This window comes from Danio aesculapii, chromosome 9 (assembly GCF_903798145.1).
Source record: "Danio aesculapii chromosome 9, fDanAes4.1, whole genome shotgun sequence".
Lineage (NCBI taxonomy): Eukaryota > Metazoa > Chordata > Actinopteri > Cypriniformes > Danionidae > Danio > Danio aesculapii.
Genome location: NC_079443.1, coordinates 22,434,775 through 22,462,008, shown reverse-complemented (window position 1 = coordinate 22,462,008; position 27,234 = coordinate 22,434,775). Strand labels below are relative to the sequence as shown.

At 36.4% G+C, this 27,234-nt stretch overlaps 1 protein-coding gene across 2 annotated transcripts in view; it reads left to right on the top strand.

Annotated features, from left to right (window-relative positions):
* The first annotated feature begins 2,401 nt into the window (after positions 1 to 2,401).
* The window catches only part of abcb6b (ATP-binding cassette, sub-family B (MDR/TAP), member 6b), a 67,362-nt gene continuing 42,529 nt past the window's right edge, over positions 2,402 to 27,234 (top strand). The window contains exons 1-13 of one of the 2 annotated variants that reach the window (XM_056465223.1): positions 2,402 to 2,778; positions 2,877 to 3,072; positions 7,282 to 7,374; positions 7,477 to 7,669; positions 7,776 to 7,897; positions 10,220 to 10,329; positions 11,104 to 11,169; positions 11,255 to 11,380; positions 11,474 to 11,550; positions 12,516 to 12,579; positions 14,455 to 14,540; positions 14,698 to 14,755; positions 14,861 to 14,965. In XM_056465223.1, the coding sequence (XP_056321198.1) occupies positions 2,692 to 2,778; positions 2,877 to 3,072; positions 7,282 to 7,374; positions 7,477 to 7,669; positions 7,776 to 7,897; positions 10,220 to 10,329; positions 11,104 to 11,169; positions 11,255 to 11,380; positions 11,474 to 11,550; positions 12,516 to 12,579; positions 14,455 to 14,540; positions 14,698 to 14,755; positions 14,861 to 14,965 (1,383 nt within the window). In that variant the 5' untranslated portion in view covers positions 2,402 to 2,691. Of the gene's footprint in view, positions 2,779 to 2,873; positions 3,073 to 7,281; positions 7,375 to 7,476; positions 7,670 to 7,775; positions 7,898 to 10,219; positions 10,330 to 11,103; positions 11,170 to 11,254; positions 11,381 to 11,473; positions 11,551 to 12,515; positions 12,580 to 14,454; positions 14,541 to 14,697; positions 14,756 to 14,860; positions 14,966 to 27,234 lie in introns of both variants that reach the window. The other variant, XM_056465222.1, reaches the window with a different exon arrangement.

The following is a 27,234-nucleotide window of genomic DNA, read 5'->3' as shown; positions in this document are numbered from 1 at the left end:
CAATATGCAGGAATGTTCACCAGAGCTGTTGCTCGTGAATTGAATGTTCATTTTGTCCAGCCCAAGTTGTCTCTAAAGGAATTAGACCACATGTAAACACACCAGCCCAGGACTTTCACATCCTTCACATATGTTCACCTCCAAGATCATCTGAGATCAGCCACCCGGACAGGTGCTGCAACAAGTGTTTTGCATAACCAATGGATTTCCGCACAAATTATTAGAAACTGTCTAAGGGAAGCTCATCTACCACATAGCCTCTTCTGCAACTTGTTGCTTTGAGGTCAAAATCATGACAGTTTAAAAGTCTTTCTCCACACAGTAAAGCAATACATTATGATGTTGTCACATTACTTTTTTAGCATTAAAGGTCAGTTGTCTGTTGTTAAGAAATTTGGCCACTTTCAAAGCAAAATAATAATAATAATAAAATCCTGAAGACCCCAAAGATTTGGCTGTATTAATGGCTTGTATCCACGAGGAGGCGCTGCAAACTATGACATAAAAAGGTGTAGCGCTTTAGAACAGGACTGGTGAAAACAGACATGGAATGGAATTTGATATGGAATAGCTGCATTAGTAGCAGATTTATGTAAATTAGAGCTAATAAAGAACACTAATGAAAATATAGTGATGTGTGAAGATAAAATATTTCTTTTCATGAGAGATTCAATGGATCCTGATTTCCCACAAAAACCTTAAGCAGCTCAGTTGTTTTTAACACCAAATAATCTGAATCCAGATTCAGATTCCTCTATGTAACATGTCTAGTGTAATCATGCTGAAAATTCAGCAATGCTATTTTTGACTTTTTTTGACATCTATCACTATCACTTGTTGGTCGTTTGTTTGTTTTATTGCTTATTGTCCTCCATCTGCTAACATCTAACCAATAAATTATTAAATGTAAATTTCAACAGGTTTTATATACAAATTTATAATATGAAATATCAAGTTTCTTATTATGGTCTCAGTTATGTGGAGTTTGGCAAACTGTTGTTCATGGTCTTGTTCATTGTGTTGTAGACTGGCAAAACCTACCATATTTACTTTTTAAAAAAATGAAAATGCCAAAATAATGCATTATGATTCTAATGAATCACTCGATTAGATTTAGGGGTATTAAATTATGGAATAATTTATCTCATTTAATAAAAATGTTCCTCTTTAACAGGTTTTAAGAGATGCATAAGGATTCACTTAAATGTTGTTTTGTGATTTTGTTGTTTTGTAATTTTGTAAGAACTTTTGTAAGTATTGTATGATTTAATTTTATTTTATGGTTGTGTGTGTGTAATTTTTAAATTTTATTTCTGTAAATTGTAATTCAGCATTTGTTGAATGTAATTGTTTTGTTATTGTTTTTTTATTGTTATTTAGATAGGGGCTCTAAATAAGCCTTTTGGGATTTTTGCCTCTTCCTGCACATTATGGCTTATTTTATTCATTTATGTTTGTTGTTTAATATTTTTAGATATTTGTGCAAATGAAGAAAATAAAAATAAAAAATAAAATAAATGAAACGGCAACGTATTTCAGTTTATCAAAAGTTTTAACAGTAGCTGTTTACTAGTTACAACAGTTTAACAGTTTTTTTTAATCTCATTTCTCTCAAGTTAATTTTTTCATAGTGGCATTTCTAATGATATTATGGCATGATATTTTAATTCATTGATTATAGTACACGTATTTCATGTTAACTAGCAATGTTAAGGAATGCAATGCATTTAATGCTAAGAAAATAACAGTGCCAATAAGCATGTCGCTTCTTTTTTAGATAAATACTATAGAAGTCTATTAGGTTTATCGTTTTCAAACATTTTTCAAAATAAGATTTCAATAATCAATAAAAACAACAACAAAAAAAATAATAATAAAAATTGTTCAATTCAAATGCAAAACCAAACTCAAACAGGTTTGTGACAAGTGAAGTTTGAGTAAATAATCACTTTCAGTTCTGGGTGAACCCAAACCTGTGTAACACCTTTTTTGTTGTTGTTCACAAGATTATATACAATTACAAAAAAACATGGTCCGTCTTTGAGTATTTTTAAATTATTATTACAGTACTAACTGAAATGTAAGTACCTTTGTACTTTTACTAACAGTTTAACTAAATTCTAATAATTTGAGCATTGATATATGACGAGTGTTACTTTTCTCAACGCTGCTTAGTCTGGACCAATCACCATCCTCTCTAATTGTTTGTGACGTAATTCAATGTAACGTAATTACACTGACGTAATTACAACTGTCAATCCTTAAAATAAAAAAACATTTAAAACGTTATACTTTGTAGACAACAATTAACTTTGAATGCAAGCTAATCGGAGTATTTGCCTTTCTGAGCCACCACGCGCCCCCTAGAGGTATGCTTTTATGAAAACGCTAGCAAGCGGCATTTGCAGCTCGACAACCATTCTTTCACAACACCTAAGCTAGAAAAACAGCCTTTTTGAGTGTTTAAAAGCGTCAGCGGTTTCATTTTAACATCCAGCCACATGACCGCAAGTCTATCAGTCATGTGAAAGCTGGCCGTATGATTAGCAGACGGCGTTTCCCTTTCAGCTAAACACCGACGGTCAGAAGAAAACATTACACGCGCACATATGCACTTTAAAACTCACGATGTTGGAATGATGCATTCAGACTCTGTTTTTAAGGGCGTAAATGTCCATACGAAGTTAAACAATGGTAAACAAGAACTCCAAAAAACGCACAAAACAAAATGCACTGGGAAACGAAACTGAGAAAGCATCATTTGCACTGACTGTAGAGGTAAGAACCTCAATCACTACATTGTGAACCACTTCACTTCTAGCCATTGTCAGTGAATTGACTCTCTGTGTTTCTAAAATGTGTGTATCTTTTAGCAGGAAAGACAAGGCAATGTGGAGCAGATCTCTAGAAGGTCAGCATGGCAGGACTTTAGGAGGAAAGTGTGTCTGCTGGTGCCATACATGTGGCCCCGGGGAAGTATGTGGCTGCAAGTTCTAGTGATTCTGTGTGTTGGACTGCTGGGTCTCGAGCGGGTCATCAACGTGTTTGTACCCATTTACAGCAGGAATATAGGTAAGAAGACCTGACTTTAGAGCTGTTCTTCAACTCTGTCAGAAATTCAACAGTGTCAAAATTAAAAAGAGTCTGAGTTCTTCTGTTTTCATGTTTTTCTTACTCTGTTTTGTCCTATAGAATGTTAATTATGGGTAAAGTGCTGTATTCATTGTTTTAGAGGTTGAAATTCATTAATGTCACTAAAATAGTGTTTTTAATGTAAAATCTCATCACCTCAGGAAGCAAAATGCTCTCAATCCAAGTATGCTACTGTTCAAAAGTTTGGTGCTTGTACGATTTCTTTCTTCTGAAGTATATTTTGTTTAATATGTTAACAAGAATTTTCAACATTCATTCATTCATTTCCTTTTCGGCTTTGTCCATTTATTAATCTGGGGTTACCACAGCGGAATGAACTGCCAACTTATCCACCATGTGTTTTATGCAGCGGAGGCCCTTCCAGCTGCAACCCATCACTGGGAAACACCCATTCATTCTCACTCACTCACACATACACTACGGACAATTTAGCTTACCAAATTCACCTATACCACATGCCTTTGGACTTGTGGGGGAAACCGGAGCACCTGGAGGAAACCCATGCAAACACAGGGAGAACATGCAAACTCCACACAGAAACACCAACTGACCCAGCTGGGGCTCGAACCAGAGACCTTCTTGCTGTGAAGCGATTGCGCTACTTTGTCCCCAATTTTCAACATTTCTAAGTTTTACTACATGTTAAGCTCTATTTATTAATAGTTATTACAGGGGTAGTTCACCTAAAAATGGAAATTCTGCCAACATTTACCCACCCATCAGTTGATCTATACATATGAGTATCTTTCTTGTGTTATTACAACCTAAAATAACTATGATATACTATATAAAAAATATATATATTCCTTTCATGAGAAAGCTGAATTTTTTGCATCAGTACATCAACATTGATTCCACATGATAGATGATTTAGAAATCATCCTTGATAATTAAGTCAAATCAAGTTGACTAGATGCACAGGGAACCTTTTAAGTATTATATGCTATTATTAATTGAAAAATAAAAGATTTGTGCAGTTCATTCTTTTCACAAAAAACAATTGTCTGAATACAAATGACAGGATTTAGTTGAAATGCATTCTTTCACAACATCAATCTCTTTATTGCCACTATTGACCCATTTAATGCTGAATAAACCTATTAATTTCTTTCAAAAACAAAAACTTTATCCTGAAAAGGTCTATATGAGTTCATTTAAGTAGTATTTGACATAAATAGATTAAATAATATATACAAGAAATAAAATGTTTACATTAAAACCGAATAGAGCTTCACGGGGGCGCAGTGGGACGCACGATTGCCCAACAACAAGAAGGTTGCTGGTTTGAGCCTCGGCTGGATCAGTTGGCATTTTTATGTGGTTTAAATGTTCTCCCCGTGTTCGCGTGGGTTTCCTCCAGGTGCTCCGGGTTCCCCCACAGTCCAAAGACATGCGCTATTGGGTAAGCTAAATTGTCCATAGTGTATATGTGGGAATGAGAGTGTATGATTGTTTCCCAGGGATGGGTTGCAGTTGGAAGGGCATTCGCTGTATAAAACATATGCTGGATAAGTTGGCGGTTCATTTCACTGTGGCGACCGCAGATTAATTAAGGGACTACGCCAAAAAGAAAATGATTGATTGAATAAAACTGAATAAACTAAATAAAAGGTTAATTTCTTCTGACACAGCTTCAAACCTGTAAATATTATCCAAAGCTGAAAACTAGTTTTTGCATTACCATACGTCACCAGTAGAGGATAGCATCTTTCAACAAATTCTCTTGTCACCTGAGAAGACTTGAGCTGTTCAAATGAGGTGTTTTATGATCAGTTTTTTATCCATTAATAAATAAATAGTTGGATTTTTTTACTGTTCCGTGGCCTTTAAAGTTTAGAAAAATGGTCTACCAGATTTACATAATTACCTACAATTGCTAAATAATTTATGTAAAGGCACTTTTGAAACAAGTTCAGCATGTACGGTTGAAGTCAAAATTATCAGCCCTCCTGAATGATCAGAATAATGTAAGCAATCAGTAATAATAATGGATTTCTTTTATCTTTGGCATGTTGACAGAGCATAATATTTAGCTGGTTAATTTTAAGATGTCAGCTTAAAGATATTCAGCTTAAAGTGCCATTTAAAGGCTTAACAAGGTTAATTAAGTCAAGTTAGGGTAATTAGGCAAGTTATTCTATAATGATGATTTGTTCTGTAGACAATCAGTAAAAGGGGGCAATCGGAAAGGGGGCAAATAATATTTACCTTGATTGACCTCAGACATACTGTGAACATTTCCTTCCTCTGTTAAACATCATTTGGGAAATATTAAAAAATAAAAAGTTCATAGGAGAGCCAATATTTTTGACTGTATATGTGGAAGGCTACATATGCTAGTGAAGTCAGATTGCCCCTTCCCTCACCAGTTTTCTCAGCCTCTTGTTGTAACGGGCCAGCTGGATGAGTGAACAGCCCCCAAAAACCTCTCAGAGAAGTCAAAGCCTTTGGTTCGCATAAGCCGCAAAGTATCAAACTTTTACAAAAGAAACGTGGGACAAAACCCAACTATGCTAAACCGTTCTACGGCTCAATACTTTGTTTCCACCCATTTTTCTTAGCCTCTTTTTTTCCCCCTACCTTCACCCCCATTTTTCAAATTCCGTGTTTTGATTCATTATTCAGTCCCTCTCTTATCATTCTCGTTTTTTAATTGTACGTTGCTCATTTGATCTGTTCTTCAAGTTAGTGATGTGTGTGTGCTTTATTATCAGAGACGAGTAACAGTTTTGCATTTGGAGGCACATGAAAGCCGCGCTAGGAGAAAAGTGAGCTTTTGTGTGGCAGAGAGAGATTGAGAGGGGTAATAGGGAAGGTCACCAACCCTGCCAGTCACGATTAGGGGGCATTAGGGGCTTTTAGCCGAGTTAACACGCTGGTACAAGGGCCTTTTTGTCCACCGCTCTCTCTGCCCCAATGCCAAGGATGAAAATCAGCTCTCTCACCATCCACTTCTACGCCCCCTGCTCAAGAGAGAGGAAGAGAGTTTTACTTTTGCCCTGACCGTTTTCTTGTATTGTTTTGATTTCTTTTCTTACTTCAGTCCTCCACCTTTTCTTTCCTCATTTGATTCCGAGTGCACAATCAAAACGGCCATGAATGTAAATTAATCGGATTGAGGATCTTTCTCGGCTCCCAGGACAGACCAGTGTGTTCGCTCTTTTGATACATTATGCTGTGGCTGCTGGCTCAGACTGCATCCTTTTTGGGTGTTTTTTTTTGTTGTTGTTGTGAATTTCCATTAAAAGTTAGTGAGATTGCAGTTTTGGGCAGCTGTTAAATTTTGGTTGTGTGAACTGAAGGCATGTGATGATGTGTGACTCAGGATGGTAAAGTTTTATTGTGCACGTGTGATTAAAGGGATGTTGCTTTACGTGAACTCATTATTAGGAAAACAGCAGTGAAATGTGTTCACAGTATGTTCTTTTTTTTAGACAGCCTTAGGGACAATCATTCAATTAAAAAGGCCCAAATGTTTTGGAGTCATTACATCGAGCAAAATTAACAATAAAGACATCTATAATGTCACAAAATATTCCTTTATATATATATATATATATATATATATATATATATATATATATATATATATATATATATATATATATATATATATATATATATATATATATATATATATATATATACTGCATACATATTAAGGTTTACCTGTACTATGGTAGTATCGCGGTGCCACTGTAGTTTGTAAACGATAGTATTGTCATTAATGGTCTAATAGATAATGTTGCACGTGGAAAGTCATTAAAATGCTCACATGTTTGCAAGGTTGCAAAACTGTATAATTCGCACCTTTTATGGTAGCCTGTTACACGTTTTCTAACGTTTCTATTCGAACGCTCATAACTTTTGTGTAATTTTTAGGTTAACTGTCGCTATAAGCATCACAACTTTTTTCAAAGTCACAGGGATACATTTGATTTTAAAATATACTAACTTGAATATATTTATTTGAAATTGTTGTTTGATAATATTACTGATCTTTCTGTTTTTAAGTAAACGCAGACTTAATAAGCATACAATATTTCAAAACTTGTTTAGCCAATCCAGCAAAAGTTTAAGTGCACTCCTTATTTTCTCTTCTTTGTTTCTGCAATCATGATATTCCAGTGAACCAGCTGTCAGCGATGGAGAACTGGAGAACCCTGGCCATCACAGTCTGTGTTTACGTCTTCCTTAAGTTCTTCCAGGGCGGAGGGGTAGGTGAGGTTTAACATTTTTAGTGGTATTTAAAGAAAAATAATGCATAAGCTCTTTTTAAACGTTACACATTTTGCAAACCATCATCTGTCTCTCTTCTCTTAGGGACATCGGGGTTTGTCAGTAACTTGCGCAGCTTCCTGTGGACTCATGTGCAGCAGTACACCAGCCGTGTGGTGCAGGTGCGTCTGTTCGCTCACCTGCATGGCTTGTCTCTGCGCTGGCACCTGGGTCGCCGCACCGGTGATGTCCTGCGCAGCATTGACCGTGGGACATCTTCAGTCAACAACTTGTTAAGGTCTGATCACTTACAGATTTCACTACCGTACATGCTGTTTTTGTACAATGTAAATGTTTAAATCTTTTTTTGTAATGAAATGTTTTTCTTTTGGTTTGGGTTGCAGCTATATTGTATTCAGCATTGTACCCACAATTGCTGACATCGTCATTGCAATCATCTATTTTGTGACATACTTCAGTGCCTGGTTCGGCCTCATTGTCTTCATTTGCATGTTTCTCTACCTCAGTAAGTGCAGCACAAAGACACTGTAACAAATGACAAAAAGCCATCACAACAAAAGCTTTTGTGTTAGTTTTAGGGATGTTCATAATAACCGATTAACCATTAACCGAAAGGGTGTTTTTTAACTGATTGTTGGTATCAGTTGAAACAGTTAAAAAAATATAATTTTTTAGCACCATGGCGCATTTGCTATTTACATGGAAGACTTTGTAAGTGGAAAAACTGAATGCTTCACTAGCGAGAAAACAGTTAAAGAGACCATCTGCAACGCAAGGACAAAGAATGAGCCTCCTTCATTCTGCCTCTTTACTTTCTTGTTCTCTATACTCATTCACAGCAAACGGTGTTGTACGCGCTCCACTGGAGACATCCATTAGCCTAAATATTTAATTTAGTTTAAGCGCAAAGATTTGTTTCAAAACTATTTCTAAATTCAGTTTTAATTTTCAGCAAACGAATAAATGAACAATAATAGAGAAGTGTGGTCAAAAAACCATACTTGGAGTTATATCCAAACACGCATCCTATTCCTATTGTGATGCATACGTCTTCAAAACCTGACAGGGGGACAAATCTAAGCTTGTTTTTATAAAAAAAAAAAAATATATATATATATATATATATATATATATATATATATATATATATATATATATATATATATATATATATATATATATATATATATATATATATATATATGCATATAATAAATAATACTAATAATAATAACATTATACAAACGCAAATTGTCATGAATAAACTCAAAAGACCCCCCGAGATGAGGCATGGAAGGGTAGTGGTTTTTATATTGCCTTGCCTTTATGTAGAAAATAATTTTTGTAACATTTTAATTCTTAATTTTTTTATATGTAAAGATATTTGTGTATTGCTGTACATCCTGTGTGTATTAAGCAATGTTTAAGGGTTGCGCAACAAATCGCGGCAAACACGTCTTGCACCTTATTGCGCTGGATGTATGGTGGGGCCCTAAGTGTGCAACCAACAAACCAACCTTTTTCCATTTGGAAAATAAATTACAGTTATTAATAGTTCTAATAAAATATATTTTTTTAAATGGCCTACATAGCCTAATCAAATCCAAAGATTTTCTTGGATTTTTGCATAGTGATAACTCTGCACCAAACTAAGGCTTTCATTTTATAGCTTTCAAGACATGTATTCAAATTAATGCAATATCATATGTAAACAACAAAATAGTTTTTTTTGCTGTAGTAGCCTATACTTTACAAAAAGTCCACATATGAGCCTTGTCATTGTCTTTCATCACACGCAGTGCGCGCACATGAACCGCGAGTGACAGAGGAAAAAAAAGCACACAAGCTCTGAGGTAAAACCAGAAGTTCAAGACATAATCTTTAAAATAATGACTTCTATTAAAAATGTTGATTGAGGTTTGTGATATATTAATAACAGTGGGAGCATTAATTAAATGCATATTTTTCAGTGGAGCGATCAATTTGAGGTAGCCTTATATTTTTATTTGACGGAGGAAAAAAAAACATGATTGGGGAAAATACAGCCTATGCTGGTTCTTAAAAAGGATTCAGTTAGTGTTTTCGTTTTGTAATCTAATATCATTTTATGTGTCAGACACAAAATAGAGATGTCATTTTTTTGTTAAACAATAATTTACTATTAATCTGACCAGTTCACGATTAAAATTCGGTTAACGAGCGGCAAAATGAACAAAATGCAAAATGCGGTTTGCAAAATTAACCGAAATTAGCATCCCTAGCTGCTTCAACTCATTTTAATAAGTTAATAAGGTTTCAAAAACATTTTATTAAGTTGTATAAAGTTTTAATTAATATTTGTTGTCAGTTTGACTGATGTAAGTTTAGATGACTAGAAAAGATTAATTGATTCTACTAAATTTAAGGCAGTAAGAATTCTTTTACAGTGTGCACACTTGCTAAAATATTCTAATGTAATGTAACATATATATTTAATTAGTGTTGTCCAAAGGTTGGTTTTAATCTGATTAGAGGCATGTTTTAGGGTTTTTTGATGAATAATGTTATGAATACAGCATGGCTTTAAATAACCTAGATGTTTTGCAACGTTATAAATATATTTACTGTAACTTAGGATTAATTACATGTTTTTTTGCCAAAATTACACACTTTTTCGATAGTAGTATGTCTGTACATGGTAGTTTTCTCAACAGAGGTACCAATGTCTGCATTTGATGTTTTATTTATTGGCACAATTAAATTGGAACTGTTTGCATAATGCATGTTTTTTGCATGACAGTCAACAGGCACATTATGATTACTAGTTAATATTGACTTTGGTTTTCAGCTCTCACAATCATCATCACTGAATGGAGGACCAAGTACAGACGAGAAATGAACACACAGGACAACAATGCCAAGTCAAAAGCTGTGGACTCCCTTCTCAACTTTGAAACTGTAAGTGACTACAGTTTTTTTTATGTATTTATTTATTTTTTATACTATTTTCATAAGTAAAGTGTGCATTTTTAAATGTATTGATACAAAACATTTAAACTGATCACTCTTGTATTCTTTCACATCTTGATATCCTGATTTCATTATTAATTGATTTCAATACTTTCATGCCACATATTCATTGTTCAGAACACAAGATCATTGTGATATGTAGTGAGAAAATTTGGTTTAATCACCAAATATCATACATTTGGTTTAATTACCAAAACACAACAATAAGATATTTTTTCAACACAACATTTTAACAATCAATTCTTTCACTAGAACGCATTATAAGGTACAGGTTTCAGATCACCCTTGATGCTGAGTGAATGTTATTGTACTGTAAAACTGCATGCTCAGCCATTACCTCAAATGTTTCATACACTTTCATACAAACTGACGAAAGCGGCATTGAAAAAAAATGTTTATACCATATAAAAATGTGATCAAAGAACACATTGTCATTTACTTGGACAAGCAAAATGTATTAAATGTATTATTATTTGGTATTTCTTGCAGACATTAAGAGCAGTTGAATTAAATGAAAGACAAATGTATTCAATGGAGTAAGAGATGCCAATTAAATGTGTATAAAGTATATAAGAGTTTTAAAAATGTTCTAACTGCTTGTGAGAATTGCCCAAACCAATAAAAAAAACAGTAAACGCCATAGAAAAACCCTGGGTCATGTATTTTTGTTAACACTTAATCCTGCAAAATGCCTCTCTCCAGGTAAAGTACTATAATTCAGAGGGTTTTGAAGTCAGGCGTTTTGAGGATGCTATCCTGAAATATCAGGTAATGTGATAATTTAACAGGATTACACTTCTTGAACATGTCTAATGAATATGAGATGCTGATTTGAGTTATTTTTGTTGCTTAGGCATGTGAATGGAAGACCAATGCCTCCCTGGCCCTTCTTAACCAAACCCAGAATCTGATTATTGGATTAGGACTTTTGGCTGGATCATTGCTTTGTGCATACTATGTTACAGTGGACAAGTTTCAAGTATAGTAATCTCCACTTATAAAAAATGAGGAAATCTACTTCTTATTGGTCTGGAGTGGTATTTTTGTTCACGCTCTGCTGGTGTTCTCATAGGTTGGCGACTATGTTCTCTTTGGAACCTACATTGTTCAGCTCTACACGCCACTCAATTGGTTTGGCACATATTATAGGTAAGATTAATGAGAATAAACGGCTTGATGTGACAATTTCTCAGTGCAGTTTTTAAAGGGGTTCTTCTATTTTAACAAGATGCAGTATGAAGCTCAAATGTTAAAGTGAATTTCAGTTTCAAATGCCCCATGGACCAGTTTTACACAATACTGTTGTAACGGAGGCCAGCTAGCGAAGTGCTATGCAGGTAAAACCTCTCTACTCTCTCATCAAAAGGTGCGCAAGGGGCCATGGTCTTTAGCCTCCATGTTAAAGCAACCAACTCCCATGCAAAAAATTGCCAATTCAATCCCAGCTCAGACCGCGCTGGATTAGGAGCGGTGGGTTACACATGGGGGCTTGTCTGGGATGGGAGTGAGGTTTAGGGGGGTGAGTGTAACGGAGACCAGCTTGTGAAGTGCAATGCAGGTAAAACCTCACTCTTCTGGCCTGAAAAGGTGCTCTAGAGGTCATGGTCTTTAGCCTTCTTGCTAGAGCAACCAACTCCCATGCAAAGAATTGCCAGTTAGATCCCTGTTCAGGCCTGGCTGGGTGCAGTAGGACTGGTGGGTTACGCTGGGGGCTCGTCCGGGATGCACCCGTGCACCCAACCCGGTCTGAGCTGGGATCGAACCGGCATTTTTTTTATTATTTATTTATTTTTTTTGCATGGAAGTCGGTTGCTCTAACAAGGAGGCTAAAGACCGGGGGCTCGTCCGGGATCACATGTAATCCACTGGTACTACTGCACCCAACCCGGTCTGAGCTGGGATTGAACTGGCGATTCTTTGCATGGGAGTCGGTTGCTCCAACAAGGCGGCTAAAAACTATGGTCCCTAAAGAATCTGTCTGTCACTAGAACACCTTTTGATGTCAGAGGAGTAAGGTTTACCTGCATAGCACTAGCTGGCCTCTGCTACACTATAAATGTGCACTTTTGGGTGGAAGCCCTTGACTTAAATAATGTCACCATTGTATTTGACAGAATGATACAAAGTGCATTTGTTGACATGGAGAGCATGTTTGATCTGCTAACAGAGGAAAAAGAGGTGAGTCCATTAATGGCTCGTTTCCACTGATTGGTACAGTATGGTACGGTTCGGGTCGGTATGGGTCACCTTTATCAGGCTTGTGTTTCCAATACCAAGGGTACCCTTTTGGTGGGCGTGGTGTATGACAAAGTTTCAGTCGACGTCATTTTCGCTAGAGAAAATGTCTACAGTAAAGCTGTACGGGTCGCTTGCATATCATATGAGAAGCACTTCTCACAAAACAGATGCTTTACACACATAAATACTTCTGTATAAATGTTTATTACAAACTTTTCTATGAACATGAGTTGATTATAACTGCAGATCAATGGCAGTGTGAAATAGCCCACTGTAATGTCTGTAATTATATAAAATAAATAAAAAATAAATGCAACAAATATGAACACATTCAAACCCTTACAGTCTCCGATATGTTACCAATTACAGAAAAACTACACACAGAATACATTTAGTGCTTATTTAGATTCAAAAACAACACAAAATACAGCCTACAGTCAGTGTAAACCTATCATATGTGTCTGTAATCTTCAGCAGCACATGTAGCTTCTGTTAAACAGTAATTCCATCATTCCGAGTTCATATTAGTTCAAAAGGTGATTAATAATAATAGGTAAACATGGCATTTTGTTCACGTTTGCTGGAAAAATAATTTTCTCCTTTTGTCTTCTCCTTTGTTTTTTTTGCGCTTCACTCGCTTTTTTCAGTATCTGACAGGTTCGGGTTTCAAAAGCACGTCAATAATCAAGCGCACATTATTATCGTCAGCTCAAGAAGTTTGTTATCTCAGATATAGACGTGCGGCGAATGCAAGCAAGCGAAACCGCTCGAAGCGAAATCTAAGGGGCACAGGGTAAATCTGCTCTTCTTTGTGGCTGTTCCTCAAGACGACGACAAGGTTTGTTTGAGCCAGGGTCGACCATGGCTCGTTATTATACGTGCATGTAATACCGGGATTTTTGTTTTCATTCTGGCTTGTTGCGTAAGCGAATGACGTATCTCTGTAAACCAATAGTGTTCAGCTGCGCGTCTAGCTCCGCCTTTTGGTACCCTTTCTCTTGTTTTGGTACCCTTTCGAAAGGGTGGCTAAAAAGTGGTACGATAAGGTTTGGTTCGGTATGCCTTTCGACAGTGGAAACGGCCATTAAAGCGTACCAAACCGTACCGTAGCATTCAGTGGAAATGGACCAAAAAACTTTATGTTTTGAGTCAACTAGTTCATACAGAAAAAAGTAATTGTCTGATCTAGTTGTTCCTACAGTGTTTACCGGCCGGAAAGGCTAAATCAGTATTTTATTTTTCTAATAACATCAATTTTAATTAAAGAATTAACTTGACCTTTAATAGTTATACATTAGATCCATTCACCCAGAGTGTGGTTGTGAATTCCAGTGCATTACTTTTTTTTTTCCTCCGTGTATCTTCTGCTGTTGTCTAGTCGATTCCTAAAAGCCACATTTTGCCATTTCTGGATGTGCCAGCATTGATCTTGTGGGCCAGTGAGTGTTGATTTATAGTCATGACCTCAAGGTTCCCCATCCTTTGGGAACCCTTTCCCCAAAATCGCACAAGCAACAGCCAGCCGTTCCTTGACACTCCCAGTCCCTTTAGATTCCATTCATATGCAAATAACCTTACTAAAACCCGTATTTGATCTTCACATTTCTTTTCATTTATTCACAAACTGTCGTAGCTAATTTGCAAACTGATTCTTGAACTTGACTAGACAGAAGCCATCATTTTTTTTCTTCCATGGACTCAATTGTAATGTATTCTTCTGATTTACTGTCAACCCAGTGCCCAGCTGGTACGTGTACCTTCTGTTATGTATACCCTGATATCCCGTTCTACATGCCAATTTCTTCTCTTCTGTAGGTCGAAGATGCTGTGAATGCAGGAGACTTGTCTTTTACTGAAGGAAGAGTTGATTTCAAGAATGTGTGCTTTAATTACACTGCTGGGTAAGTCATGCTAATGTCAGTGAAGGCAACCTTTTCTTCTTCTTACAGTATCAGCTTGATATTCGAGAACATCAGTGCTTTGACATTCATGATTCTGAGGTAACATCTTTGAAAGTCATCTTTAGGTTTTTAAAAAGAATTCATTGATTGTTTACAGGAAAGAGATTCTCAGCAATGTATCATTCACAGTGATGCCCGGGCAAACATTTGCACTGGTAAAATTAAATCTGAATTTCACACTTATGAATATAGTGTGTGTGTGTGTGTGTGTGTGTGTAAATGTGCAAGATGTCAATTTTTTTTAATGTCTTTGTTAACAGGTTGGTCCGTCCGGCTCAGGAAAAAGCACCATTATCCGCTTGCTTTTCCGGTTTTATGATGTACAGAGTGGCTGTATCCTCATTGATGGTCAAGACATTGCAAAGGTCAGCAAAACATGACTATAATGACGTGGACAGGTTAATGAACAGGAAATGTAGCTTCTTTTAGAAGGTTATGTAATATTAGCATCTTTAGATTTTTAAGATGATTAATTTTAAAGTCTGTGTGAACCAGAAGCGACTGAGATGCCAACTGATAATGGAATATTGAGTAGGGTCAGGGCTTTCTTATGCGCATCATTCTCTCATGGCAAACTAACAACAAGAGAGGGTATTAATATGCATTTGCTATGGAAGCCCACAGGTTGATGTCAGCAGAAGGACTGCCACTCCAAACAAATTGGCAAGGCCAACTTTGGCCTTTAGGCACTACTTTGGGCATCTTTGGTCTAAACAGGCTCTGGGTCATTGTGTGTAAAGGTTTTGGCCATCTCCTTGGACACTTTTAATGCTTTCAAACCGTTTGCTGCATTTATGTAGTGCCCATGTCTTGAGGTGTGATGCGATTTTATTTTCTATGTGCAGTTTGATTGGACAGGCATTGCAGGACCTACTCAGCCAATCACCATAGACAAGAAAAAATAAAGTAGTGGCTGCAGGTGGAAGCAATGTAGTGGAGTAAAAATATCAATACAACACTAAAAAAACAATACAACCCCTCTAAAAATTCCTGAGAAAAACTACTCGATTACAGTAATTTGAATATTTGGAATGTTACTTTGCCACACTGGATTTCAGTATGCTTTTTTTCAAAAAGCTATATTTTACTGTAGGATAAATGTCACATACGATCATAATATACTACCACAACCATTTAGTCCATATAAATCAAACGAATCTGCCCTATTGTGTAGTTATTGACATTTATCAAAGCCGAAAGAAGTCCCTGCTGAGGTCACCTTTTGTGTTCAGGTCATATTTCACTTAATTCTTCATGCATAAGAGAACCTGCATATTTGATATAGGTCTAGACAGCATTTCTAGAAAAAAATATTTTTAAATCGTACAAGAAATGTTCCTCAAACCTACCTGGATCTCTGCTGACCTCAAGGTTGAAAACCAGACAAGGGAAGTTAGAAGGGAAGAATGTCTGATTGACTGAAGAGGACAAAGAACTTGCATTAAAATGTAAAAAATTCATTTCCTCCCTAGTTTGCTTCAGACAGTCTATGTGAATCTCAGAGTGCTCTTCATAGTGCTGTAGTGCCATTGATGATGAATAATGTTTTTACTATTGTGTCTTATATGTTGACTAGACTGAAGTCTTTCCAAGGATAAAGTGAGACTTTTTTATCTATATCTGTCAGACTTTTAATACTCTACTCTGCTCTTTTCTGTTTACACAAACCTGACTGTTCAGTTTACCTCTCTGAATAGCTGCGGGAAAACAACTACTAAGTGATTGTACAGCGCAGCGTGTAACAATAGCCTGTTTGAGGTGATGTTATACCAGAGTGTACAAGCTGTCACAATGCTAACTACAACACAGTCACACTAGTGCTGGAAGATGCAACCGCAGATCATATAACCAGCAATACACATGACAGGTTCTTGGAATGTGATTTACTTTTCCACTCTTATATCCGAGTACACCCGTCCCCTGTGAATTAATCATAGTGGGAGAGACGTAAATAATGAATATGGAGCTGTAAGCTGCTTTTACTCCAGTGTCCTGAGGGAGACGGTGGCCTCTTGCACAGCGCTCGTCTCGGCTCAGAGCTGCTAGATTTACTTTTGGACTGCTGGTCTGATCCAGGACAGAAGGTTATTGGTTTTACTCACAGCCAGGCCTATGCAGCAAAACATGTTTCCCAAGCATAGGTTTGACAAATTTAGTACAAATATGAAGAAGAAAATAAAATGTGCATTGCTCTCTGGTGGATAGATTACGAGGTTTTAAGGGTATCGTCAACAATATTAAGTTTAAGTTTATTGAATTTATATAGCACTTTCAAAAAACAGCTAGGGTACACCAAAGTGCTGTACATAAAATGTAAAATAAATAAATAAGAGGTAAAGAACGTACAAATAGCAATAACTGCTTAATTAAGCAAGTGCAGACAAGTAAAAAACAAACATTAACAGCAGATTAATACTTGTTAAAAGCTAAAAAGAAGAGATTTAAAAACAGGTAATGAGGTGACCATTCTGAGTTGTACAGGCACCAGAAATGCTCTTCAGTCTTCCCTGCGTTTCAGCCTCAAAGTAGGGACTTTCAATAAATTCAAAATGGAAGCTCTTAAACTTCTTGGACGATTATAGTGATGCAGGAGATCTGATACATATTTAGGCGCCAAATTGTGTAGGCACTTGAACACAAACAGTAGAATCTTGATCTCAATCCTGAAATGGATGGGAAGCTAATGGAAGGAGTGTAGGATGAGAGTGACAGTCATATTTGCGATTGTTTTTCAGGAGTTCCACAAGGAAGCATTTTATCACCCTTTTCTCTCTTTACACAAATGAACTTGAGATCCAGGATTTAGGTTTTAAGTCATTTAAATATGCAGATGATATGGCACTTGTAGGCCGGTTGACTAAAACAGCAAAAATTCAAAATTGGTGTAAAAGGAGTTCACTGGAGATAAATTTCAATAAAACCAAGGAGATGATAATTAGTAGAAATAAACTAGTTCTTAATCAAGGGTTGAAACCTCTGGTCCTTGAGGAACATGAAATAGAGACAGTTGGATGTTTTAAATATTTAGGAACATTTAATGATGGCATTAGGAGGTTAAAACAATTTGGTGTCAAGATGTTCTGGTGATGGTATACAAGAACTTGGTTGAAAGTGTTGTGAAATTTAACATGATTGCATGGTATCTACTGTTGCCAATTAAGGAAAAGCAAAAACTGTATTGTGTAGTAAAAATTGCCAGTGCAATGGTAGGTAAAGCACAAAGACAACCAAATGAAATTTGTTCATTGAGAATTAAACCGAAAGCACATGTCATTATTGAGGATTGTTCCCATACCTTAAATATAAAATTTCAGCTCTTGCCATCAAGAAGACATTTTAGGCAACCTCGTGTAAAGAAATATGTCAAAGGTCCGTTTTGCCGACTGCCATTAGAATTTTAAATACTGGGTTCTAAGTATGTGTAGGGTTTTAAATAGAGTTTTTAAAATGTGATTTATGTGATGACATTGAATGTATTTTTGTTGTGTGGTTGAGCCAAAGATAAATTTCCACTGGTAGACAATAAAGTAAGTAAAGAAATTGGCCACAGAATTCTGGACCACTTCAAGTCAAGCTATTTAGAGATGTCATACAGTAGAGAATTACAGTTATTCAAGCGTGAAGTTGTTCAAGCGTGGATCACTGTTTTACGTGACTTTTCAGGCAAAAGTGTTTTATTTTGGAGAGTAAATGGAGTTGGAAAAAACTTGAGGTGACAACAGAAGAAACATGTTTGTCCAGTGTGAGGTGATTGTTGATAAGGACACCCAGATTGCGTACACAACTTGAATTCAACCTGACAATTGTTATATTTCATTATTAAATTTAATTGTTAATGCTGTTACTCTCTTCGTTACATTTTGTTACTTAATAACTTCATGTTATTAAATGATCAAACTTAACATCCGTGTTTTATAGCCCTAAATTGTTTAACATTTAAAACCATTTTTGGCTTTGACATAATTTTTTTTCTTTGGCTAAATATGTGTTTACATTTGTTAAATATATTGGTACTATGGCATTTATCAGTTTTGGTTGACATGGAATATTTAGTAATTCATGCACTCACCTTCCTTCAGTTTGGAACCGCCAATTACTCTGGCATTGTTATTTCATGTTTGGCAGACTTTGTTTCAGAGCATCAAACAAATTTAAATGACTCCTTTCAGTTTTTACAGGAAACATTTTGATGATTTCTTAGAATTTTGGAAAAATACTCTGTGGACTGACAAGATAGTAAAACCTGGTGGTGGTAGTGTGATGGTCTGGGGCTGTATTGCTGCTTCATGACCTAAAAGACTTAAAGATAAATGAAACCACAAATTCTGCTGTTACAAAAAATCCAGAAGCTTGAGTTCTGCAGCAGGACATTGATTCAAGGCACATAAGCAAGTGCAATTCTGAATGGCTGTAAAAACTAAATAAAGACTTTAGAGTGGCCTAGTCAAAGTCCTGATCTAAATCCAATTGAGATGCTCTGGCATGACCTTAAAAAGGCAGTCCATTCTCGGAAACCCTCCATTGTGGCTCAATTACAACAATTCTGCAAGAATGAGTGAGCCAAAATTTCTACACTGTGCTGTACAGACTTGTTGCAAGTTATCAAAAACGCTTGATTGCATTTATTGCTGCTAAGGGTGGCGCTACCAGTTGGAGTAATTAGGTTTACACAAAACACATTTTCACACAGGGCTATGCAATTCTGTATTTTGCTGTCCCTTAATAATAAAAACCTTCATTTAAAACTGCATGATGTATTTGCTTGCATAATATTTGACTAATATTTAAATTGGTTTGATGATCTGAAACAAAGTGTGACAAACATGCAAAAAAATTTGTTAGTGGCAAACACTTTTTCACACCACTGAATTATAGACACACACTGATGCGCCATTACATTATGACCATCTGCCTAATAACCTGTAAGATTTCCAGTCCATAAAACATTGTCCACATGGCAAGACATTGATTGAACGTAGTAATGATAAAGCTCTAGTAACATAATATTTGCATTAGGTCATCCAGATACCATACATGGACAGGTGGTAGTGATGAAGTTGAACCATAAATGTTTGATTGGGTTCATGTCAGGTGATTTAGGGGGCCTAGGTATTAAAAGAATTTCATTAGCATGTTTCTTGAACAACACCTTGACATTTATTGCAGTGTGGCAAGACACGTTACTGTAGGTAATAACCATCGCTAACAGCAAACAATTAAGTGGCACACTTGGTCCCAGCTCTCAGAAGAAGTTTTATTGAGATGTTAGGGCTAAAGTGTCCCAAGAAAACATTGGACACAGCATAAAAGCACTACCACAGGCTTCTTTGACTCAGCAGTGTATCCAGGTGCCAATGCCTCTGTTGGTAATCTGCCTTCTACAGTATGTGATGCACAAGGAATCTTGATTCATTTGATCACCGCACTGGACTTTCTTCCAGTCTAACCTTTACCAGTCTTAATTATCTAGGGCACATTTAATTTCACATTTCATATTTCCTATGCTGAAAACAGTTTGCTGCCTAAAGTTTCTTGTGGAAATAGTGAAAACTTTTTTTTATAGTTTGTTTCTATAATATAAGTTCAAACTTATAAAAAAAAAAAAAATTTCTACTCACCCCAAGCTTTTGACCCATCTCAATTTTATGAATGATACTGTACTGTCTATATACACTCAGTCCACTTTATTAGGTACACCTGTCCAACTACTCGTTAATGCAAATGTCCAATCAGCCATTTATATGGCAGCAACTATGTAGACATGGCCAAGACAATATGCTGCAGTTCAAGCCAAGCATCAGAATGGGGAAGAAAGGTGATTTAAGGGACTTTGAATGCGGCATGGTTGTTGGTGCCAGACAGACTGGTCTGAGTATTTTTAGAAACTGCTGATCTACTGGGATTTTCACTAACAACTATCTCTAGGGTTTACAGAGAATGGTCTGAAAAAGAAAAAATATCCAGTGAGCGGCAGTTCTGTAGGTGCAAATGCATTTGTTGATGCCAGAGATCAGAAGAGAATGGCCAAACTGGTTCGAAAAAGGCAACAGTAACTCAAATCATCACTCATTACAACCGAGGTATGCAGAAGAGCATTTCTGTACACACAACATGTTGAACCTTGAGAAGGATAGGTTGCAGCAGTAGAAGACCACAACTCACTCACTTAACACTTAATCCAATAGAGCATTAGGGAGGTGGTGGAACTGGAGATTCGCATCATGGATATGCAGCCGACAAATCTGCAGCAACTGCATGATGCTATTATGTCAATATAGACCAAAATGTCTGAGGAATATTTCCAGTACTTTATTAAATCTATGCCACAAAGGTTTAAGGGAGTTCTGAAGGCACAGAACTCCCTTAATCCTTCGTGGCATTGACCGGTACTAGTAAGGTGCATCTAATAAAGTGGCCCAGTGAGTGTATTGCATTTCTTTTGCTGTGGCACTTTAATAGTGACAGTACAAAAAATTAGCGCAAACAATCATAATTTATCCAACCTCCTATGAGCTTTTACTCAAGAGTGAGTTGAGATAATCGATTGGATGAGAGTGTTTGGGGATGGAAGCTGTTGTTTGTCATTTAGATGGAGGAAGTACTGCTGACGAGCTGTGCTGGCTGACAGAAGAGGAGATGGAAAGGGAGGACAAGTAAATTGTTGTGTCTCTCTCATCCTCTCCTACACACACATTCACAGCCTCTCCGGTATCATGTCAAATCCATGAGAACCGCAAGCCAGAATTCAAACCACCGCCTTCACACTTGCACACGATGGCCACACATTCCTGCTGTGTTAATGTGTTTGGAGCACAGCAGGAAGCATGAGGGTAGGTCAGCGTGCCAGGACACTCAAGAGGGAGCGAACGCTTTCTCACAGTACAGGCATGAGGAGAGATTTACTTTTATAGAGCAGCTGTCATCAGCTCAGCCTCTCATCCCTCTCACTACTGGCCAGATCCAACTCATTAAACTCACTGGAACATTAGCGTTTGGACTCCTAAAGCGTGCGCTTGCAAATGAATAGATCTTTCGCCAAGTACTGCACTAAATGAAATATGTTGCGTGAAATTACATAACTATCCATGAATGCAAAATATTTATTAGGCGGAGATGCACTTTTTGGCACTTGGAGCTGGATTAGACAGGCACCAAATCAACATTGTTTGTTTAAGTACTTTAAAATCTGATTAAAGTCAGACTTTCTTGGTACATATCAGTCTGAATGTTTTTTCGAGAGAATTTATTTGGTCAAGTATTGCAACAAGTATTTGATTGTTCACACAAAACTAGCACTTGTTTGTTAAATAGTATTTGTTGTTAAATTACTCTTCCTCAGGCAGTCCTCCAAACATGTAAGAAGTGTTGTGTGTAGCAAGTTACAAAGTAAATGTTTTCTAAAGTAAAGTTTTGAGTGGATATGTAATGTAATAACATTATGGCACACATTAAAGGTGCTGTATGTTCTTGACTATTCTAAAGCATAAACATGCCATAATATGTTTGCAGGTATTTAAGAAACATGCTTGGTGAACGTTCTTGTTTATTTGAAAAACAATGCTAAATTCAGATATTCTGCTTTGAAAATGTGAGTTACGTGCCGGAACGACTGTCTTTGTTTTGGTTCTTTTAACCTGCCCACTGTCACTTTAGCCAATTATATTTCAGCACCCCTGGTTGCCTTGTTGGAAAACCATGTATTTCAATCATTCGGAAAGGCTCTCAAAGCATTCGTCCATGACCGGAATGCGACCTCCGGTGGACAGTAGCAGACTCCGTAATGAGATGCAGGTTCAGAGTTCCACATGTTCCACAGGTGATTAATTGGCAAATAATGTAAATATTATGAATGTAAACATTAGGTGAGCAGGTTACATTGTACTCCCGTGTCCTAACAACATACTACCTGACGAGATTTACAGTAATAAGCAATTTGGCTGTTTGCACCAGACGAAACACAACAGAAATTTAAATACAGCCATTCAGAAGCACAGAATATGCACTCACTCACGAAATGGTAAGGTTTATAATCTAATTTATACATATTAAACCTCTTCAACAGTATTCAATGTAGATGCTAAATCACTGATATGTGTTGGTTTGCATTATTTCACAGTTCTAAAGTTCCATTTGAAACCTTTCATTTTATTTTCAAGATCTGAGGTGAACTATTTGCTGCTGCTATTAATAGTCTGGCAATAAATGTCATGTTAAATGGCATTCAAACTCACATTATTAGCATTTGACACTGAATAAAGCACATGAGCTGTACCTGAGGTGATCATTGTCAGTATTCTATAGTAGCCGAGAGAGCTTAACATGCTGCAATTTAAGAAAGCACATGCGATTTACAAAAAAACACCAGCAAATAAAGAAACGATCTTAATCAATTTTAAACAACTGAGAAACGCACAGCAATTAGTCACGACACTTGCAAACATCCACTAAACACAATGGAAATGTTTTAAGGATTTATTTCAATATCCTGATTACACAACATCCATATCTCAGAAGGGTCCGTCATGGTTATGGGTCGCCTTGAAACATTTCCAATGTGTCACGTGGATATTTGCAAGTGTCGTGACTAATTGCAGCTCGTTTCTTCAGTAGTTTGTGTCGTGACTAATTGCTGCATGTTTCCTAAGTTTTGTGTAATGTGACCGATTGCTTCGCATTTCTTCAGTTGTTTATGTTGTGAGAATTTGGAACGTGCTGTCAAATAGATGAAGGTCTTTTCTTTATTTGCTGGTGTTTTTTTTGTAATTGCATGTGCTTTCTGCTTTCTTAAATTGCAGTGCGCTAATCTCTCTTGGCCATCGTAATTTAGCTGCAAGAAGTAGATGCCGTTTCTAATATATCAATTCGAGGTGCTGATTAGGACAAAAACCTCCTTTGAATATTAAAGATATTCCTTCTATCGCATGGCATTGCTTTTATATAGAACATAATTTAAATCAGCCTTTAGACTCGATCGTCAGACCAGAGTCAGACTTATTACTGTTGGTCATCAATCTGGCAACCTGCACTTGTTTGTTTTGATCCAGGAGTGCAATACCTACTTCAACCACTGGGTGTCAAACTTACATACTGCACCTTTAATGTTCGTTTTCACCGTCAAAGTTTCCAGAATGTGAACTGTACCATACCACTTTTTTGGCATCCTTTACAAAGAGTACCTAGCACAGCAGAACTGTACCAAAAAAGGTGGAGGTAGACCTACAGCCGAATGCTGATTGGTTTACAGAGAATCGTCATTGGCACATGCAAAGCTTGTCTTTTTGTGACAAGCAGTCACATGCTAAGAAGCAAGAACAGAATCTGCTGCATGTCCTTGCGTGCACTTGCAGTACGTCTATATTTGAAATAATGAGCTTGTGTTTACAAAAGTTGCTATATGTCAACAGTCCCTATGACTTTGTCTTCTAAGCGATGATTACATTGACTGCTGCATTCGGAATGGCTGCAAGTAAAAATATAAGCCTGATTAAGGTGAACTGAACGTAACCACTCAAGGAAACAAGGCATGCTTGTAATTTTTAGGTAATTTAATTGCAGTTACTTTTATTGTACTTGCCTCAGTCATTACATACATAGATTTACCGATTCTGTATAAATTACTTTTTGTAGAAATTTATGTAGAAATAAGTGAAGTTTCACAAACTAATTTCAAAAGGAGCGTGTGATATAATCGACTACAGCTGATCCTTATCGTTAATCATTAGCTAGCCTATCAGATCATTCTAAAACTACTATTAATATCCTGCCTAAACTTTATTCCCTATCTTCGTTTTTGGAAAAAAAAAACTCTATCCTTCCCTTCTCAGTGGCTCAGTGGCTGGCACAGCAGGACGGCCAAAGGTTCAAGTTCTAATTGAGCCAGTCAGCACTTCCTGCGCGGAGTTTGTATGTTCTCCCCGTGTTCGCATGGGTTTTCTCTGGGTACTCCGGTTTCCTCCCACAGTCTAAAAAGTTGCACATAAACGAATTGTGATAACAGTCACAAGTACTTAACACGTACATACTGAATAAATCAGAATCACCATATTAGCCAAAGTATAAATGGGGGCTCTCGAGAAATACCTGATCTCGTATCCCTTCTAATGCTCTTTGACCAGACGGGAACCTTGGGCTCATCTATCTCCAAGCTCAGGTTTCTCTCCTGGGACAGCATACCAAACCTGCTATTATAGTTGAGCATTATCTAAGTGTGAACTCTTAAATTGTGATTACATAGGACAAAAGTACAGTAAGTGAACCATATTTTAGACCTTCAGTGGAATATGATAGCTTTCAATCTTTCACCTTAACTGATACTTTGTTTACAGTGGAGAGTTAGGATGTCTGTGGTGAATTGTAAATCCAATTGCTATATGGATGTTATATATAAAATCGTTTGTGTTTGATCAGTCAGTTTGACTATTCACAGATTACCAATTTGATATCTTAATATCATCCATTATTTTTATATAGGAATCCTGAGACTGTTTACAGAGACTCTGGGATTAAAATAATGTGTGTGTGTGTATATATGTATATATATATATATATATATATATATATATATATATATATATATATATATATATATATATATATATGTATGTGTGTGTGTAATATAATATAATATTTAGTTTCATTTCACAGGCCAATTTCATGCTTTATAAACCCACAATATGTTTTTCCTGGGAGTAATATTTCTAAAGGAGCTGTTGACCTGGAATTGAACCAGACTTTGGTAAAAACCCAAACAATACAAACATAAAATAAAAGTAAACAAAATAAATCTGAAAAATTTGTTGTGGGTAAGAACAAGGAAATGACACAAAAAGAAAGTACTGAACTACTGAAATGTATTTAATACTTCTATATAAAAGTCTTTTCTGGTGATGGCAGCTTAAAGACTTTAAGCAGCTAATATTAATTTACAATGACAAAGAGTAGAGGATTGCTGAAGAACTACTGAGAGATTTCAGCTGCTGTCTGGTCTTTCACTTTCTTTCTACACTCTTTTTTATGTGTTTAATACTTTTTCCCTGCGTCATTTTTATTACATCTTAATTTGTAAACTAATTAGAGTTGTTTTCTTTTTTCCATATATGGATTTCTTTGGCTGTTACCAACATTTGGGGAAAATTTCAAGTCAACGGCACCTTTAGAAATATGTTTTCTGAGAAAAATGGTGACGTGTTCAATACTTATTTTCCCCACTGTATACTTGAAAACAACCAAAAATGAGTATGTAGTGGTGCGCCGCTCTGTCCATGCAGTGTTCTCATTGTTTATGTACTTCAAACATGCTTGCATCTCTTAAAGAATTCTTTCAAATATTGCAACCTTGTTCTTGTAAACTTAATTGACTGGAGTCTGAACAGAAAAAAAGATTAAGGTAAAAAAATCCACAAAATGGAAACGGAAGCCTGCACAGTTAATGGATCTTAATAGATTTTTTCCTACCAAAATAAATACAATTATAATTTATTTTATTAGTATAACAGTTAATGGTTATAATATGAAATCAACATAAGATTTTTCTAGCCAGAGGTCTGCACTCACATTGGACTTTGAGAACTGATATGACTGTTTTTGATAACTGAGTTCTGATGCAAACAGGAAGATGGTGATATGAGAAGAAATCTGATGTAGGAACACTACAATCTAATATTTTGTTTCTGAAGTAAATACATTTTATTTATTATTATTATTATTATTATTATTAGATTTCATGTAAATTTAGAAGTAAAGAATTTGTCTGACAAATTAATATTTTAGATATCAGTCACAGCGTACAGACACGCACACTCTTAGTGAGAAACATCTGTTGGCCGTTCCTCATGCTTGTTTTCTCAGGTAATGGTTTTGACGGAAATAATGGATCAACACTTGAATTCCGAGGCCTTTGATGCCGTGGATTCCTCAAGGCTGTTTTCATTTTGCTCTTGGTCACTGATTCGACCTTTTCCATTAAGCATTGACGCCCTCGTGTCTGTAAGAGCTACACGCGAGTCATGAATCCATTCTGTCAGACGAGGCGAGGGGAAAATATGACTCAGAAATTTCAGCTATTCCTCATCTAGTTCACAGCTGAACGAGTGTTGCTTTATGAACGCTGTCACTGAAATAAACGCACGAGTGCATTCCGTCTCTCTTAGTTTCCTGAATCGTTAGACAAACAAACTGCCGAAATGCATGCAAGATGCAGAGAGCAAATAACACTGGTGGGTTCAAAGCAGGGAGAAAGGATTGTAGTTCGATAATAATGACTAACATGAAAGCTTTGTTAAACGATGAACATTTTCGAATAAGAAACTTTGAGGGTTGTAAATGCTGCTTTTCAAAGAAATTACAAGCGGTTTTTGATGGTAGAAAATTAAAGTTGTTTGCCAGTGTGTTTTAGGGAGGGGTGGCATGGAGAGCCCGCTGGGACTCATTGATCTTGTAAAGCGATGGGAGCAGGGCAACACAGACACCATGCTGACAGCTGACAGGATTTTTCTCACACAAGCACACACCCAACAAGTGTAGGACATACATCTATCTGACAGACAGCTTCTTACTCTTAAAAACAATACTTTTATAATTATCTAGCAGGTTTTCAGTCGTATAGCAAGCAAAACTCGTCATAATGTGATTTTAT